Source organism: Elephas maximus, chromosome 3 (genome assembly GCF_024166365.1).
Source record: "Elephas maximus indicus isolate mEleMax1 chromosome 3, mEleMax1 primary haplotype, whole genome shotgun sequence".
Classification (NCBI taxonomy): domain Eukaryota; kingdom Metazoa; phylum Chordata; class Mammalia; order Proboscidea; family Elephantidae; genus Elephas; species Elephas maximus.
In genome coordinates, this window is record NC_064821.1 from 31,654,643 (window position 1) to 31,672,478 (window position 17,836).

The following is a 17,836-nucleotide window of genomic DNA, read 5'->3' on the forward strand; positions in this document are numbered from 1 at the left end:
GTCAGGTGTGTGTTTGTGTGTTTATGTGACAATGAGTCAGTGCACTTGCCTTTTATCAGTGTCATTCCATGTGTCAGGGTGTGTTCTCAGTGGATTGCCTCAACTGCTAAAGTGCTTTGGTGTGACTGTGTGTGTCTGGGTGTCTTTGTGTAGGAGTTGTGTGATTGGAGTGTGGGGGTGTGATCCTTTGTGTGCCAGTGTTCTCCTTGAACGTGAGTGTGTGTGTGTGTGTTGGTGTGTCGATGTGCACTAGTGTTCGGGTGAGGCTTGTGCTGGAATGTGTGTTAGCAGGTATCTAGGTGTGTGTCCATGGGTCTCTGTGTGCATATGCAGTTCACTGTTGCAATGCATATTGGGGGGTCCTTGTGTCAGGGTGTAGGTCGTGTGTCAGTGTGTGTCAGTGGGGGAGTTGTGTTTGTGCTGTGTGTATGTGTCGCCGTCTTGGTGTGCTTTGTTGTCGGAATGTGTGTCTCGATGGTTCTGTATAGGACGACGTATGGCGGGTCCGGGCCCCGCTGCGTGTCAGCGTGTGCCTGCGCTGGAACGCGGGCCAGCACGTGTCGGGGTGGCCGTGTCGGGTGCGTCCCCGCACGCGTGTGTGCCGGGGTGTGTGTGTGTCTCGGCAGCCGCGCTCCCCCGCCCCCGCCCGCCCCTCCCCGCGCCCCTCCTCCCGCCCGCCCGCCCGCCCGCCCGCTCCCTCTCCCCGGAGTGCGCCGCTTCCAAACTTTGTCTAAACTTTCACTTTCACAGCGCGGCGGCGGCGGCGGCGGCGACGGCGGCGACGGCGGCGGGCGAGCGGTGACCGGCCGAGCGGCGGCGGCATGGAGTAGACGCGCGGCTGCGGCGGCGGCGGCGGGACGCGAGCGGCAGAGGCGAGCGCGGCGGCGGCGGCGGCGGCGGCGGCCCCGGGAGCCGGCGGGCCGAGCCTGCGAGCGGGCGGGCAGGCGGGCGCCGAGGCGGCGCCGAGCCGAGCGCGAAGCCGCTGGGCCGGGCGGGCGCCGCGCGGCGGAGGCCGGAGCGAGCGGAGCCGGAGCCCGAGCCCGAACGCGGCCGCGCCTGCGGGCCTCCCCCTCGCCGCGGTCGGCCGCCGCGCTCCCGCCGGGCGCCCAGCTATGTACTCCCCGTACTGCCTCACCCAGGTACTGGCCGCCGCCCGCCCGAGCGGGAGGGAGCGGGCGCGGGAGGCCGGCGGCGCGGAGGGCGGGCGGCAGAAGGGGCGCGCGGCGGCGGGAGGGGGAGTGAGTCCGCGGAGCGCCGCGGGGTGCAAGCCGTTCCTGGGACGCCCCGTGTGCATGCGCCCCTGGCTGCCGGACGGACTCCTGGGCGGCCGCGCGCGAGGCTCCGGGCGAACGGCTGCGTGCGTGGCGCTGCCCCCGAGCGCGGCGCGCGAAGTGCGTGTTTGTGCGCTCGAATGAGGTGCGTGTGGGCAGCGGGACTCCCACCGACCTGTGGGCGACTGTGGCACGCAGAGCCGGGCAGCATGGGCGCTGGCACTGTTTGCGAGGGTGACGGAGTGGCAGGGGGGTGGTCCCGAGGGTGCAAAAGGGAGACAGGGTACGGCGGCGCTCCCTGGGGCCGAAGCTGCGGTCCCCGAAGGTGGCAGCGGCCGGCGAGCGTGGCTGCGGCCCCTGCGTGCCGCCGGGGTGCCCGGGGCAGACTGAGCGGCCCGGGCGTCTCCCCAAAGTCTTTGTTCAGGCCTCACATGGGAACGGGGCTAAGAAAATGGCGGGGCTCCCAAATTTCGGAGGGGCAGGGGAGGGAAGGAAGAGGTGGGCGTGCTGCCAGCCCGGGCCGCGCCTCTGGGCCGACCCTGGACGTTGCAGCCGCGGTCCTCACAAACTTTCCTCGGTGCAAACTTTCCGGCTCCGGCGATCCGTGCTGCTGAGGAATGGACCAGGCACCCCACGAGCTTGGGGAACCCCGTATCGCCATCTGGAGGTGGGAGATGGCGGGAGGCAGCCGTGGACGCCACCGACAGTGTCGCGGCCACGCCGTCGGGTCAGCGGTGGGCACAACAGCGCCAACCTCCGAGCGCTGGAGCGCTGTGAGAGCGAGTCCCGCCTCCTGCGAAGTTCCCTGCGCGGCTCCCTGCTGACGGCGAAGGCCTAGAGGATGCCAGCCCTGCCACCCCACCCTCTTTGGTTTGTGGCCTGAGGCTCCTGGAGAGCCCTGAGCTTCTCAGAGTCTCCAAGGGGCCCTGGCAGCGCTGCCTGCCAGACCAGGCCTCAGTTGGAGTCACAGACTCCTCAGAGGAGGGCCTGGGGGGCCACCTAGCCTTGCCTTCAGAATGTGTGGGGGTCTCCAGACCAGGCCAGGGGCCCTAACAATCTCTTCTGCCCAGCCAGAGCCCTGCCAGCCACGTGTCCAAGTATGCCCACACCTGGGAGTGGGAGTCCACGTGGATATGGCCGCTACTTGGGCATGGAGTGTGCCCAGAGCACGCACGTGGACGAGGGGCGAGACAGTATGTCATGCATGGTGTGTGTCAGCCATGACCACCCTGCACTCTGGTATCCACAGGTACAAGTGTATGTGTGTAAGTGAGTCTCTTGGCTCTGCCTGTGGCCCCCGGCCACAGGTCGGCTATGGAAAGGCCTGCATGGCATAGACACTTGTGGCCCAGGGAGAGTGCTTTCCTGTAGGACAGCAGGTATGAATATAGGTTGCTGAGAACTCGGGAGTGTACATGCATGTGTGTGTGTTACCATGTGCGCATGGGTGTGCACTGGCACTCTGGCCGTGTGCTAGTGTAGGGGACCCCCATATCTGTACCTCTGACTCATCAATTGCCCTGTCTTGGACCACCATATGACAGCCTTACCCACCCACCTGGGTCCGAGCCGCGGCTACCTTTGGGGCGACGCTTGACTGGCTGCGTAGCTGGTGTTTGGGGCCTAGCAGGGCCAAGACCCCACACCTGAACAGCCCCTTGCCCACCAGACTGCCATCCTGGCTCCCGTGCCAATCACACCAGACATCTGGGCTTGCCCCTGAGGCCTGGGCAGGACTCTGGCCCTCCAGTTTTCCAGGCACTCTGGGAATGAAAATGCCAGCTGATCCACTGGTGGGGAAGGGTCAGGGAGGGGCTGGAGTGGCCCCTAGACCCAGGGCAATGGCCAGGGCTAGGCTTCAGACACCCCAGAAAGGAGCAAGGGTTCAGCTCTGGGTGAGCCGAAGGCCCTGAATGCTGCAGCTCAAGTGTGCCAGGGAGGCCAGGAGGGGAGTGGGCACGGCCTGGAAAAGCTGCCAGCCCTGTCCATTGGACAGGGAAACCCCTCTGCTCTGAGTGACCTGCGCCTCCCCAACAGCCACATCTCTCAGATGCAGTGTCTCTATTTTTACAAATCTTTCTGCTTCCATAGCTCTCCTGCCAGTCTCTGTCTTTCTAACCCCTGTCGCTGTCTTTGTCTCTGTCTGTGTCTCCTGTCTCTGGCTTGCTCTACCCTCTTTCCATTCCTCTTTCTATGTCTCTGGGCTTCTGTATCTCTGTCTCTCTTTGTGTCTCTGACTCTGGTTCTCACCCCATCTCTGTTTGTTCCCCTGCCCCCCACCCCAGCATCTCTGACTCTGTCTCTCTCCGGCCTCTGTCTCGTCGCTCTCTCTCTCGTCTCTCTTCTTCCTTTTCTTTTTTTTCAAACCAGAATTGGCTTCGATTTTAAAGTCAATAAATGATTGAGCAGGAACGAGCTTGGAGCAGCGGGGCCCTGGCGGGGAAAGGCACTGTGGGCGAGGGGAAGGGCGGGGGGAAAATCTCCTTCTGGAAAAAGCATCGAAATCCAGGGCGGCCAGGCGGGGCGCTTGCTGGAGCTGCTTGAGCCCACTGCAGCCGCAGGCCTGAGTCCCCGGCAGAGAGAGAAGGGGGCGGACAGATAAGAACCCCCCCTCAATAAACAGAGACATACACCAGGATGTGGATACACACACACCACTGCCATCATCCAGATGGAGACACAAATGACCCACTCACACCAATGCTCAACACACCTATGGACCCAGAAAACTGTGGACCTGTGTTCACGCCCCCCACCCCCCGCACACATAAATACACATGTCCTTTGGAGACGAACATACATATCAGTATAGGCTTATGGAGACACAGCAATACCTCCCAGACACACGGCTGTTGACACACCTGTGGACCCAGGAAACCGTGGACCTGTGTTCACACTTCTCCTCCATACACACACATAAACACACATACCCTCGAGACAGGACACAGCGATACCTCCTAAACGTGTGGAGCCCTCAACACACACTCGGACACAGGAAGACCCAAGTGTGTCTTCACCCCCAGCATTGCTCACAGAGACCCAAGGTTGAACAGTCAGAGAGATGGATGCGCCCTGCACATCTTTGCACAGATGTGTAGTGCTGTTGGCTCAGCCAGGTGTGTACACAGACACCCTACCAAACACACAGATATGCACTGATGCACACTCCCCCCTTCCCCGCCATGGGGAGACACACAGAGACACACAGACACTTGCTGACACACAAAGACCAACATGGGAATATACACAGACACCCTCATGCTCAGACACACATGCCTCGATATTCCCTGCTGCACAAACAGCTGAGTGTTCCTGCACCCTTGTCCCGCGCATGCACACGCACACGCAGGCGCATGCACACACACACACTCTCCTTCCAGGGAAGGGTAATGGGGCTAGGGCCTTCTCGATGCCACCCCTAGGCTCTCTCCCTGGGTCATGGTGGCCATCCCTCTGTCCCCAGGAAGCTGTGGTGTCCCCGCTTTTTGTGGAGATTTTTCTCTCTGGCTCTGGCCCTGCCAGCTTCGTGCCAACGGCTGGAGTGGGAGGTGTGTGTGGGCGTGAGTGGGGCGGGTGTGAGCCTGGACGGAGTAGGCGCACTTGGGACTTGATGAGATGTTTTGAAGGTGGACGAGACTGAGCTGGGAGCTGAGGACTCTGCTGGGCTAGTGCGGGGGGCAGGGCACTCTCCCCCAGCAGTGGAGCCAGGGGTCCCTGCTCAGCCGGGAATGTTTTATATGGCCTCAAGGGCTCCCGGATGGAGGCTGCAGGAGCAAAGCTTGAGAGCCGGGTTTGCCATAAGACCGAGCTGGGTTTGAGCTCCTCTCTGCAACCTCTGATTCTGTGACTTGAAGCCCGGGATCTTTCTGGTCTGTAAAATGGGCACAGTAGTACTCACCTCTAGGGCTGTGACTAGGCTCCATGCAGTGACAGACTTGTAGTGAGGGCTCAAGAAATGGCACTTTTTGCATTTTGGTTGTCATTGGGCTACCACCAGGTCCTCCCAGCTGAGAAAAGGATGCCTCTGAGGGGTGGAAGATGGAGTCGAGCACCTCTTAACTATAGAAACCCAGGCAGACTGCCTGGAGGAGCAGGCAAGAGACAAGTCTGGAGGGACATGGGCCAGCTCATGGCCCAGCTCTTCTCCCTTGAGTGGGGCCCTAGGCCAAGCAGAGAGCTCAGGAGTTCAAGCCATAACGAGATGATGGTGGTGGCATGTGCAGGAGGTAGGGGCATAGATGCCCTTCCTGGGGGCTCTGGCTCACTGACTCTCTCCCTAATCTTGAATCCGGACTGTGACTAGGCCCTCCTTGGGACCAGGCTCAAGAGTGTGCTAGAGAGTGTATGCACATGTGTGTCCAGATGGGAGTGGGGCAGAGAGCCTCGAGACCTGGGTGGGTCCCGATGATGACTTCAGGACCATCCCTTGGCTCTAGCGCTGTTTCTGCATCTGCCCCCGGGCGTTGTCCTCTGGGCCCACGGTGGGCACAGGATACATGTGCGAACCCAGTGCCCACCCTTTATGGACACTTGGCAGGACCAGGTTGTTGTGGTGGGTACAGGGGGCGGGCGACGAATACCCATGGTGGTCACTGCCAGACTGCGGCTGCTGTGTCTAGCTTGCTGGGAGTCCGGCCTTTCTGGTCTGCTTGCACCCTGTCTTTCTGCATCTGCTTTTTGAAGCTGGAATGTGGGGTCCTTCTCCCTCCTCCAGGTGGATCAAGAGGTGCAGGGGAGGCATAGGTGCCTGCGGTTTTCTCCAACACAGTGTTGAGGATGGAGCTCCGGTCCCCCCAGCTGGGGTGGAGGAAGGAAGGAGTGTCTTTACTTTCCTGCCCAGCCTGGGATGTGGGGGCCAGGGGCTGAGGGGACAACTGTGAGGAGCTACCTGGGTTCTTCCAGACATGTGGGTTACTAGGCGACCATTCCCCGCAGATATCTCTCCATGTGTCCCTGTGTCCCCTAGTGTCCATCACTGGGTGCTCTCTACATGTGACTGTGATCATCACACAGTCGGTCTTTTGTGTATTCAGGTGACAGTGGGGTCAGGGATGCGTGTCACCTTGTGTATCACCAGGAACATCAGTGGGTGGTGGTGTTCCTGTCACCATTTTTGTATCTCTGCATCACTGTGGTGTGACAGTGTCACAGTGATGTGCGTCACCACCTATAGCACTGTACCGGTGTGCATTTCTCTGGGTGTCTGACCATTGTAGTAAGGCGTCTGTTGATGTGTGTCACCACATCAATGTATGTCACCACCCGTGTTCGGCTGTCCATGCCAGTCTATATTGACATGTGTTAAGGCATGTGTCTCTGGGTTTACTCTCCATATCATCGTGCGTGCCCGTGTCCTTGTGCTTGTCTCACCCATAGGCCCCTCTCCCTGGTGTCCCTTGGCCTTCTGGTGCAGTGTGAAACGTCCACCATGGCGGCTGGGTGAGTGGTGGGGAGAAGGCTGGCCTCCCCGTCTCTTCCCATGAGTTCCAGCAGCCGTGGTGGCCCTGCCATGGGCCCTGCCGCCCTGGCCCGGGAGGTCCACAGGCCCGGCGTGGACAGAAGCCTGTTGTGCGGCAAGGTGCGGGTGTGTGCTTGGCCGCCCACAGGCCTCCCTCTGTCTGCACATCGCACATTGATCTTGGCTTCTGCCTGCGTTCGTCCTGGCCTGGCCCGCTGGGGTGTCCGGCTGTCTCTGTGGGCCTGAGCCCATTGCTCCCTCTGCCCCCGTGGCCAGGCCTGCCCTGGGTCCGATACCGCCATGCCCCCCCGCTCTCCCTCCAAGGCTCCAAGAGCACGGATTTGGAAACTGAGGCCCCCCTTTCTTTCCCCCTTTCTCTCTCTTTCCTCCCTCTCTCCCCTCCTCCCCTCCTCCCGCTCTCTCTCTCCCTCTCTCTTTCCTCCTGCCAAACGCGTCTTGGCTCCATCTGAATATCTCTCCTCCTCGATTTTTGGCTCCAGCTCTGGGCGCGTTCACTAAAAGAAGAAGGGCTAGCTCCCCCCGCCCCCGTTCCTTGCTGCCTCCCCCCTCCTGAGGAGCCCCTCTGAAGGCGGGAACGGCTGTGTGCAGAGGTCTGGGCCCCCCAAGTGGGCTTGGCCAAGGGGGCCCAGGCCCAGTGGGCAAGGGGCCGGGTGGACTAGGCCTGGCAGCCTCAGGGAGGCAGTGGCTGGAGTGACCGTGCTGCCTGGCTGGGCGGGCGGGCAGGGAGGGGTCGGGGGCACAGAGCTGGGGTGTCTGGCTTCTGGTGGGGCTGGCAGGGCTCTGGGAGGCGCAGCTGTGCCCAGAACTCCGAGCTGCGTTTGCCACCACTACCGATGTCGTGGCTGCGCCAGCCGGGGAGGGGGAGGCGGGTGGCAGGCACTGCGGCACTCTATAGCCAATCAGAAGGTGGGGTTGCACTGGGGAGCTTTTCCCCCACTGGGCCCCAACCTGAGAGGATCTGGGGGTGGTGGCCAGCAGTGGGCAGGGGACAGTGCCCACTCCCACTGCCAAGGACCCTGCCCCCCCAAGTCGAAGCTCAGTCTCAGCCTTTCTGACACAGACCGGACAAGGGCAGGGGTCTGTCCCCACCTGAAGCTCCCTGAGCCAAGCTGGAGGAAGGGGCAGCTCAGAGGTGCCCCCCCTCCCAGCCTCAGGAGGCGCTTTCAGTTGAGGGCAAACAGGAGCTGGAGGTGGGGGCCAAACTATCCAGGTGGTTCCATCCAAATATTCGCTTCAGTCGCATCATCGCAGGGGTTTATTCTGGATCCATCTAACACAAAGTCGCACACTCTTGTTGGCACATGCGGGCACAAAGAATCCCACTGTCACACAGGCACGGTGCACACTGGCACACCGCACCTCCCGAAACCAGGCTCAGGCATCCCCACACAAAGAGGCTCATGTACACACAGACACCTAGAGACCCCAGCCACACCCACACAGACCCGTGACACACGGGAGCGGGAGTACACACAGTCATGCCATAACCCGCTGTCAGGCACATGGTAACAGACACACGCCATACCACTGTCACACACACAGGAATGCATGCAGCCCACGGACGCAGCAAGAAACACACGGTACATGCACTCATGACACTGTGCAGACACCAGAAACACACACGTGGGCACCGGCACCTACACGCCACCAGACATGAAGAACACATATGAGCGTACGCATGCATATAGCAGCACACAGTAAGACATGGTGATACACACATGCACAGATGCCCCAACCCAGCAGTTCTCAGCCAGGGGTAATACTGCCTCCCAGGGGTCACTGGGCAATGTCTGGAGACATGTCTACTTGTCATACCTGGGGTGGGGAGCGCTACTGGCATCATGTGGGTAGAGGCTGGGGATGCTGCTCAACACCCTATAGTGCATAGGATGGCCCCCCACAACCAAGAGTGATCCAGCCCAAATGTCAGTAGTGCCAAGGTTGAGAAGCCCTGGATTACATGCCACCAGACACACAGTAACACACACATGACCACAGCTAACCTTGAACACTCATCACACACATGCACACATATGCATGCACACACACACACTACACCACAGCTGGACGAGAGGCTGGCTGACAGTCACAAACACGCAACTTCACTCGCCAGGACCCAGGCATTCTGTCACGTACACAGCCACACACCCAGACCCAGGCATACACGGCATGGCGTGCATAGTGTCCCATGTTATCTTAGCACTCAGGGACAAGTGTTACACTCAAACAAGCATTCATACATGGGGGCCATGCCTGGCCCTTGCTCCGGTTGCAAATGGCAGCTGGAGAGATGAGACCTGCCCTCCTGGGCTTCTCCTCTGTCTACCAGTCCCGCTGGCTGTCTGCACAGCAGGTTCCAGGAGCTCTGAATCCCTGGCCTGCTTTGTAGAAGCTCGGGGGGCAAGACTGGGATGCCACATAACCACCCCTACCCCAGGACACCCCTGGCCTTCTAGAGCCCACCCTCACTGCCTGGCTTCCTGGCAGCCAGCGAGAGAGGAGGGGAGCCAGGCTAAGTTCTGAGAATTTCTGCCCTTGCTGGGGCTGCCTCACTAACCCTCTGACCTTGGGCTCCCCGTTCCTGATGCTTTAGAGAAAGAGAATAAAGATGACTGGCAGAGTCGTACTGGGAGAAAGGCCTTTCTGGAAGGATAACGATGATATGAACATTTGCCATAATGATTACAATGAGGGCTAACTTGTACCACGTTCTCGCTGTGTCACACCTTGTGCTAAGTGCCATCCAAGCTTGTCACCTGGAATCCCTCTGTGGGAGGCAGGTACTGTTACTAGGAGAGCAGGACCTCTGGAGCCAGCTCTCTGAGTTTGAATCTCGGCTTTGCTGCTTGCTAACTGCGTGACCTTGGGCAAGTCACTCAACTTCTTTGGGCCTCAGTTTTCTTTTCTCTAAAGCAGTAGTACTCTCTTGTGGGGTTGTGGTAAGGATCAGAGGAGTTAGTTCACATCAAGTGCTTTCAAATGGTGCTTGAAACGAGGTGAGTGCTTGATTTTATAGACAAAAACTGAGACTCAGAAAACAATTGGCCAGGACCAGCCAGGGTCAAGGGCCAGGAGGTGATGGAGTCTGAGCCCCTTCTCTGATTGCTGCATTCTGAATCCTGCCAATGGGACAGAATTACATCTTGTTCTCTGGGCTTTACCAAATTTCAGGACAGGGTTCTACACTCCTATTTGAACTGGGCTCCAGCTGTTGGCCCTTGAATCCTCCTTAGCATTCTGACCTGTGGATCTTCTTCTGTTCAGAGCTCAGAATGAGGAGAGATGGTCATCTTGCCCCAGCCTTGCACCTTTCTGACCTCTGCACCCCTGTTGGCTAGACTTGTCTACCCTGGCAGGGCCCGACACCCTGTCCCACACCTTGTCAGGCACCTAGCTGGTGCTGCGTGCTGGAGGTGCAGCCAGGGGCCTGTGCATTCCTTTGACAAATATTTACTAAGCACCTCCTGTGTGCCAGGCCCTATTCTAGGCCTTGGGGGCTCAGCAGAGAGCAAAACCCACAAAGGTGCTAGCCCTGGTGGGAAGGCAGACAGTGAACCTGATAAGCAACATGGCAGTAGGTGCTGTGGGGGAACAGGGAGCAGACAGGGCACTTAAGGGTGCCCGGCCAGTGTGGTTTTAGCAAAGATGGTCATAGAGGCCTCACAGCCATGCTGAGTTTCTTCCTTACCCTGCATGGCTTCAGGGCAACTTTGCAGGCTCCTTGCCCTCTCAGAGGGGCAGTGTGGAGGTGAAGTATATGCAGTTTACAGGGTCCATCCCACCCCCGACTGCCCAGAATGCACAGCCCGTTTTTACTGCAGCTGGAGGTGGTCTGTTATCCATCAGGTGAAGTATGTGGGTCACATTAGGGTGCCTCCCCAAGACCCCGGATCAATATGGTCTGGAGGCCTCCGGGACAGAAATCAGGCCTTGATGGGCACCAGGCGTCCTCAACCCTGTTGCTCTGAGCTGGGGGTGGGGCGGGGGCAGCTGATGGCCCGGAGTGGCACTTCCACCTGGGCCCCTCAATTTAGATCCCCTGGGGCGGGCCTGGTTTATTTTTACCCCAGCCTGTCACCCTGGCAGTGCCAGGCTGTGCCATCTCTGTAGGGTCTTGGGGAACTGCCCACAACTTGGGGGACTTGACTTTGCCTGCTGGGGTCAGTCTACCAGGCCCTTGACCCTGAATACCCCCGGAGCCCCATGTGTGAGGGCTTTGGGCTGAGGGCTGGTGGGCTCAGCACTGCAAGGCTGGCAACTGCCATGCCTGGCTTGGTGGCATTTGGTTTGGTGCCTTGCCTGCCCGCCACCCCCACCCCATGCCTGGGCAGAGCCTAGCGGCTGCTGCTGCCAGTCTCCATTTCGAAGCTGGGGGTGGGGGAGCTCTGTGCACCTCCCTGCCCCCTGACTATCCTGTGTCACTGGGACTAGCCCTCATGCCTACTCCCCGGAAGGACCTGCAGCAGCTTTGCAGCCTGGGGCTCACGAGGCTGTCCACTCGGCTTCCATCTTCCCCACTTGCTCCCTCCCTCACTCCCTCCCTGCTTGCCTATAATGGTTCCTAATTTTTGGCATCACCTCCCCCTCCCCCTCCCCCTCATAGGTGCCAACCTCACTTCCAAACCTGCCATCCGTGGCTCTCTGGCCTTCTCTGACACCCGGAGCTGGGACCCTGGAGCTAGGGATTGGGGGGTTGGACATGTGGGCACCAGGGGTCCCTGGGTCCTGTGTGTATGTGGGGGGCACATGTGCCAAGCCAGCTTGTGCGACCTGCCTCTTTGTTTAGCCTTAGGATTGGCAGAACTGGACTGCAGAGGGAGTGTGGACCCTCCCACTTCTGACCACCCCAGGGCCCAGTGTCAGCCTCTGGGACACAGGGAGACCAGGTGGGCATCTCTGCCCAAGCTCAGGGCCTGGACTCCCGGGAAGCAAGGCTGCACCCATGGGGCGTCCTGATCCCTCCTCCCCTATGTCGCTCCATGCCCCATGATTCCTGCTCCCCCTCCCTGGAGCTGGGGTGAGGAGCCAGGCCCCACATCGGGCACTTGTGCCCCCAGAGGGGTGAGGGACTTCGGAGGAACCGGTTTACTGTCCCCCCCACCCGCTGCCCGCGCCTCTCTCAGCACTAAACAAAGTTTGCTAAGTAACTTCAAATGTTATTTGAGGACGGCCTGGCCTCAACCCAAGGCGGCCCTGTGGAAACTTGTTTTTCACTGCCGAGGCTGCAAGTATCAAAGACACACTTTCGGGGGGGGGGGGGTGCTTCGACGCCTCTCCCCACTCTGTGGCAGGGGCTGGCACTGAATGGACACACAGACACATGGAGTGGACACACAGGCCCACACCGACAGGGACACACACATCCCTCCGAGGCCTAAACACCAGAGTCCCCCTGCACAGCAGCTGTGAACCATAGCGGGTGGCGGTGCATGCACACTGACACACCAAGGAGGGCCGGGGGACTCACAGAGTGCTGCCCCCAGCCCTCAGGGTCCAGGATTTTTCCAGCTGGTGAGGTTTTGCCACGCTGGGGAATGTGCCAGGCCATCACACCTCTGGAGTCCTATATTCTCATGTATCCCTGGGGCCAAGGGGGTGGTCAGACAGGTCCCCGCCCCTCTCAGCCTCAGTTTCCCCAACCAGGAAGGGTACTGTGGGCTGGGATGGTGTCAAAAGTGGAGTCACACAACAATTAGGGGAGTGTCTGGGTTGGAACCGTGGGCTGGCTAATTCTCAGCTGTGATGGTCTGTTTTCCCAGTCCTCCTTTCGGTTGATGTGAAGTGTGAGTGAGTCTTAAAAAGAGAGACTGAGCATGAGCAGTGGCTGGCATACAAGTGGTGCTCAGTAATTGTCGGCTGGTATTTCTGACCCTGCATGCTTAATGTGTGTCCACCCAGACTGGAATTCCTGACCCCAAGCAGCTCAGCATTCTCCAGGGCCGGGCTCGTGCGTGCTTTCTCTCCCTCCATCTTTCCTTCTCTCTTGTTTTCTCACCATCTCTCTCCTAGCTTTTCTCAGTCTTTCCCCAAACCCCTCTTCTTCTTTCTCTAGGTCTCCACCAGCCCTGCCTAGGACTGGAGCTCAGAGAAAGTGTGGGGAACAGGCTTGGGGTGCATGTCCCTCACTGGAGCCAGCCAGGCCTGGGCCCCTCCTTGCCCTGAAGTTCCTGATGACCCTCCTGGGGTCCCTCAAACCCAAGAAAGAGCTGGGGAGTGGGCACTTGAGCTGGCCCAGAGGGTGAAGGGGAGGCTCTGTCACAGAGAACCCTGACCTGTCACTCAAGGTTTGCAAGCAGGTGAGGCCTGAATGAACCCAATGGAAAAGCCAAGGCCCCAGGGGACACTGGACTGACCTCTCCAGTTCCCAAGAGCCTCACTGAGGTAGGATTGTGGGGTCCCCCCAGTCCCAGTCCCACACATTGCCTCATATCCACTCACAGTCAGTGCCTGCAACACCCCGCCACCCGCAGTCTGTCGCGCGGTGACAGCCTGTCATAGGCACAGCCGCACACCGGCACAATCTGTCGTCCACGCACAGTCTCACACACAACCTGTCACACGCACACACACACAGCGGCACAGTCGCACACACAGCCAGCCTCACACGATCACACTAAGCGTCACAGCTTGTCACAGCCATAGACTTCTCACAATAAAAATAACAGCTACCAACTCCCGAGCAATTATGCCTGGGCAGCAGGCGGGCATGCGTTACCTCCTGTAACCCTCCCAACATGAGGCAGGTATGAGTAACCTGTTTTACAGATGAGGAAACAGAGGCCGAAAGGTTAAGTGCAGTGCCCAGGTCAAGGGCTAGAAGTGGGGCAGCAGGAAGTATCAGCCAGGCCCTCGGGGCAAGCAAGGCTTTAACAGGTCCCTTGCCTTTTCAGCCCACTCTGTCCACAAAAGACCCCCACCAAGCCCTCTCCATGGGGAATTCCCTTCCCATTCCCCAGGTGGGGACACTGAGGTCCCAAATAGCGCAGGCAAAGAAACAGGGGAAGGGGCCTACTGGACCCAACCATCTGCTCTCCGTCCAGCCCTGTGCTGCAAATGCTACTTGGCTCCAAGTGGGGTACTGGCGGACACTAAAAATCCACTGTACAGCCCACTGCTATCAGAGATGCAGCGGGCACCAGGTTGCAGTGTGTTGTTTTTCTCTGATGTGCTTGGGTGCCTGTGCACACCAACATGCAATGAGGCTGGGGTTTCCATGTGGCCTGGGGTTGTGGCAGCCAAGGCAGCTGAGGCTCCAAGGGATTCCTAGGAGCCCTAGACTGGATCCAGGGTCCTGGAAGGCAGAGAAATCCCGGGGCTTCAAGTTCCCCTGACCCCACTGTGGGCTCGGAACTCCCAAGTCCAGGTGCCAGGGGTCACTGGTATCCCTGCCCTTCCCTCCCCCTCCCCCGTGTTCCAGGGCGCTTCCTCCTTTGCAGCCTGCCCCCCCTTTCCCCTTCTTTGTTCACCCCCATCCGCTCCCTGGGGCTTCCCCCATTGGAGCTGCCTTGGCCAAAACCAACAAGGCTCCAACGACATCCAGCTGAGGGCCCGCAGGGTGGCTGGCCCTGCCCCTTGGCCTGCTACGGGGCTAGATCCGGGCTCGGCTGGGTTCTGAGGGCGGCCCAGGAGCACGTGGTCACTCCTAAGGCGTGCACACGTACAGGCGCACACCCCTACGCTGCAGCCCCGAGGCGGACCCGGGCGCACGCACGCTCCAGCGAGGTACTCGGAGGTGCGCACGCACATTACCACGGTGCTGTTCTGCGCCCTCGAGGCGATCGTGAGCACGCGCGTGCATGTCCCTGTCTGGCTCCCTTACAGATCCCTGGCATATTTTGCAGGTCTATATACACCTAATAGTCCAGGCCTAACACACCAACACACCAACGGGACTGCACGCACGTATACAGGTCTCTACTGGGCACTGAAGGGGGGTCCCGAACACAGGCTGCACACCCCTCCTCGCATCTGGACGGGGGTTCTGAGCACAGCTCAGGTGGGTCTGTGAGCCTGCGGGAGTCGCTGATGCCCACGCACGTGGCTCCAGGCCCACGTGGATACGCATGTCTCCAGCCTGCACACGCGTGTGTTTCACGTGAGCCGCACACCTGCCAGGACGCCTGGGGCATCTGGCTCCAAAGCCGCATTCAGGTTGTTAGGGGAGGGGTTCGAAAGAGAGACCTAATCCCCACTTCCCCCTCTTCTTGGAAAACTGCCTCCCCAAATGTCCCTGGGGCGCAGGTGAGATGCCCCAGAACTGCTACCCAGTGGCGCCCCTGCGTATACTATATTTAGATCTGAAATTTGTACCTTTATATATACATTTTCTATGTAAGAGCCCCCCCGCCCCGCTCTCCTTTTGTACTTGGGTTTTACCACCCCAACTCGGCTTGGTCCCAAACCTGCAAACCCATTTCACCAGCCAGGGAGGGACTTGGGGTGAAAGAGTGGTAGTCCTCCCCTTTCCCACCGCCGACGCCCCACGTTCCTAAAAGCCGGGGACCCCCTCCCCTGAAGGGCTGGTTTGCATTGCTGAATCCCGCTGCACTTCTGAAACAATCGCGGGGGTGGGTGCTGGCGGCGAGATGTTGCTTTTTGGTGTGTGTTTGCTGTTGCTGCTTAAATTAATCCTGAGTGACGGCCAGCAATTCCTCTCCACAAAGAGGCCATTTAATGCCCTCCCCCCTTCTTGGGCGAAACTTACACTTGTCCCCCGAGTCCAGCTCAGCCCATGGATCCGCGCTACAGGCCCCCCTGGCTTTCCCCCAGGCGCGCCCGGGCTGTAGAGGCAGAGGCAGGCTCCCTGCGGCACCGTGGGCCTCAGGAGCGACTGTAGGTGGTTTTAGGAGGGGTTGGAGATACCTTCAGATCTCAGAAGTGCATCGCAGAGCTGGGGCGGGGTGTTCCAGAGGTCCTCAGATGGCCCCACTGCCCAACAGTTGCCTGTCCATACCTCAACCCGGCCAAACAAAGTTCGACGGTCCCGGTGCTTTCTCCTAGTTCCGCAGGGGAAAAGCTCCCAGTTAGCGTGTGCGCCCACGTCGTGTGCCTGTGCGTCCCCCGGAGGTGTGCCGCCTGTGTTCACTCGCTGGCCTCAGCTTGTGCCTCTCGCCAGGTGCCGACGCCTACGGACTCTTCATTGTAGCCTCCCTGGGTGCTCCTTTCGCGCGTGTCATTTCCCGCGCCCACTCCAATTGGCTCACGCCTGGGATGTTGGCATGGGTGGGTACGAGGGTCGTAGGGAGGCTTCCCCTTGGACCAGACAGGGGAGGGCCCCGTGCTTCCCACCTTGGGTGCGACCGTCACTTGTCACTTGCACCGCGCACCACAAGATAGAAGGGAACAACACAGCCTTCAACAATGCAGACGCCCAGGTCCTGGGGCCCTGGGGGTCCGCGGGTCACAAGCGGGCGTGCGCAAAGCCCTACATGCGCAGCGGCGAAAAGGCGGGAAGCGGCGTCGAGGCCTCGGATATAGGGAGCACTTGTGGCGCGCTGCCTGGCAGCCCCGGAGGAGCCGCGCTTGGGCGCTGGGAGAGGAGCGCGGGCTTCCTCCCCCATGGGCAGGTGAGAGAACCCTGGCAGAGGATGTGAAGGCGTGGCGGCCACGGACAGGCCCTCGGCCATTTGCACCACCAGAGGCCCCAGGGTGATTTTTCGGACTGCCCTAGGCCCTCTCTGGGGTCCTTGGGTCGTCCCTCGCACCCCGTATTGCTCAGGCGCGGCTCCCTCCCGCCGGAGTGCGGACTAACTCCTCACACCAATCCCCCCCGCCCCGCCCAGCAAATTACCCCGCCCCGCCATCGAAGTCCGGCCTGGTACGCGTTCAGAGGCGCTCGCCATTTGCAGCTTCAAAGGCCGCCGCCAGAAGGCTCAAATGGCAGCGTTTTTGCCCGACACTGGTTCGGTGCGGGACACGCTGGGCTGGGGGTCAGGGCCGCCTTTGCCTCAGTTTCTCTCCCCCTGTGCCCGCGGGTCCTGACACTCGACGGAGGATAATGAAAACGATGTTGACGGTTCTTGTTATTCTTTGGCCACTCGGAGGTCTTTTGGGTTTAACTGCCCAGGATCCAAGAGGGACTTTGGGAAGTCGGTTCAGAGAGGGGCATGTCTCCTCCCCGCATCGTGCACGTCGCCACCCCCAGACCTGAGGCCTCAGAGGCTCCCCGTCAGACCCCAAGCCGCCTCTTTTTGGGGGGTAGGTGGGACGGGGAAATTTACCAGGAGAGATTTTTGTTTGTTTCGAGGGTTGGCTGGGTTTGGGGGCGTCTGGCCTCCGGCGAGCACGGGGAAGCAATGTGACTAAGTGGTGGAAAATGCGCTTTCCCTTTCCCCTCCTCAGCCGCGGGAGTTGCGAAGCCGCCAAGAACCTTTAAAAAAAATTCCTCCCATCCCTTTTGATCAACACCCCCTTCACTCTCAGGGCTGGGATCTTTAATTTGGGGCTCTAAGGCCTCCCCACCCATTGCGACACCTCCTCGTTTTGCAGCACCTCCTGGGCAGGCCCCGGGGGAGAGGATGGAAAAGTGGAGAAAGAACCTGTGCGCCCAGCGGGCCCAGATAACCTGTTGGAGGAGGAAGCCGGAGTCTGCCTTACGTACCCCCTCCCCCAAACTACCTCCAAGCCAGAGCAGCTTTTACTACCCCCCCCGGCGTTCCGAGAAAGCGCCCAGGGGCGTCCTGGCCCCTCCAAAAAAAAAGCCGCTCCTAAACCCGACTTCTCAGCACCCGAATTACATGAATGCGCTTTGATGGTGTTAGGTCCTTTTCCTTTCCACGTGCAGCTGACTCAGCCCGCCCCAGCTGCGCCCTGGTGAGGCGGCGAGGTGACCCGGGGCTGCTGCTGACCCCATGCTCTGCACCCCTGACCCCGAGGCCACCCCTCCCAGCAGCATCCCCGGCCCCAAGCTCTCAGACAACGTTTAGCTGTTTTTTTTTTCCCCCTGTTCGACAGGGTAATCTTTTCCCTTTTTTAAAAAAATTATTTAAAAATTTTAAAGAGGTTTTATTACTTAAAAAAAAAAAAAGCGCGTGAGACAGAGGCTGCTTTAAAAAAAAGAAAGAAAAATACACGCCCGTGACGCTCT

The 17,836-nt window shown here is 59.7% G+C and overlaps 1 protein-coding gene across 5 annotated transcripts in view; it reads left to right on the top strand.

The window, feature by feature from the left end:
• The first annotated feature begins 962 nt into the window (after positions 1 to 962).
• Positions 963 to 17,836, top strand: part of NFIX (nuclear factor I X) — a 94,218-nt gene continuing 77,344 nt past the window's right edge. For 2 of the 5 annotated variants that reach the window (XM_049877075.1, XM_049877078.1), the window contains exon 1: positions 963 to 1,139. In XM_049877075.1, the coding sequence (XP_049733032.1) occupies positions 1,113 to 1,139 (27 nt within the window). In that variant the 5' untranslated portion in view covers positions 963 to 1,112. Of the gene's footprint in view, positions 1,140 to 1,299; positions 1,417 to 17,836 lie in introns of those variants that run through there. The other 3 variants (XM_049877079.1, XM_049877080.1, XM_049877082.1) reach the window with 3 other exon arrangements.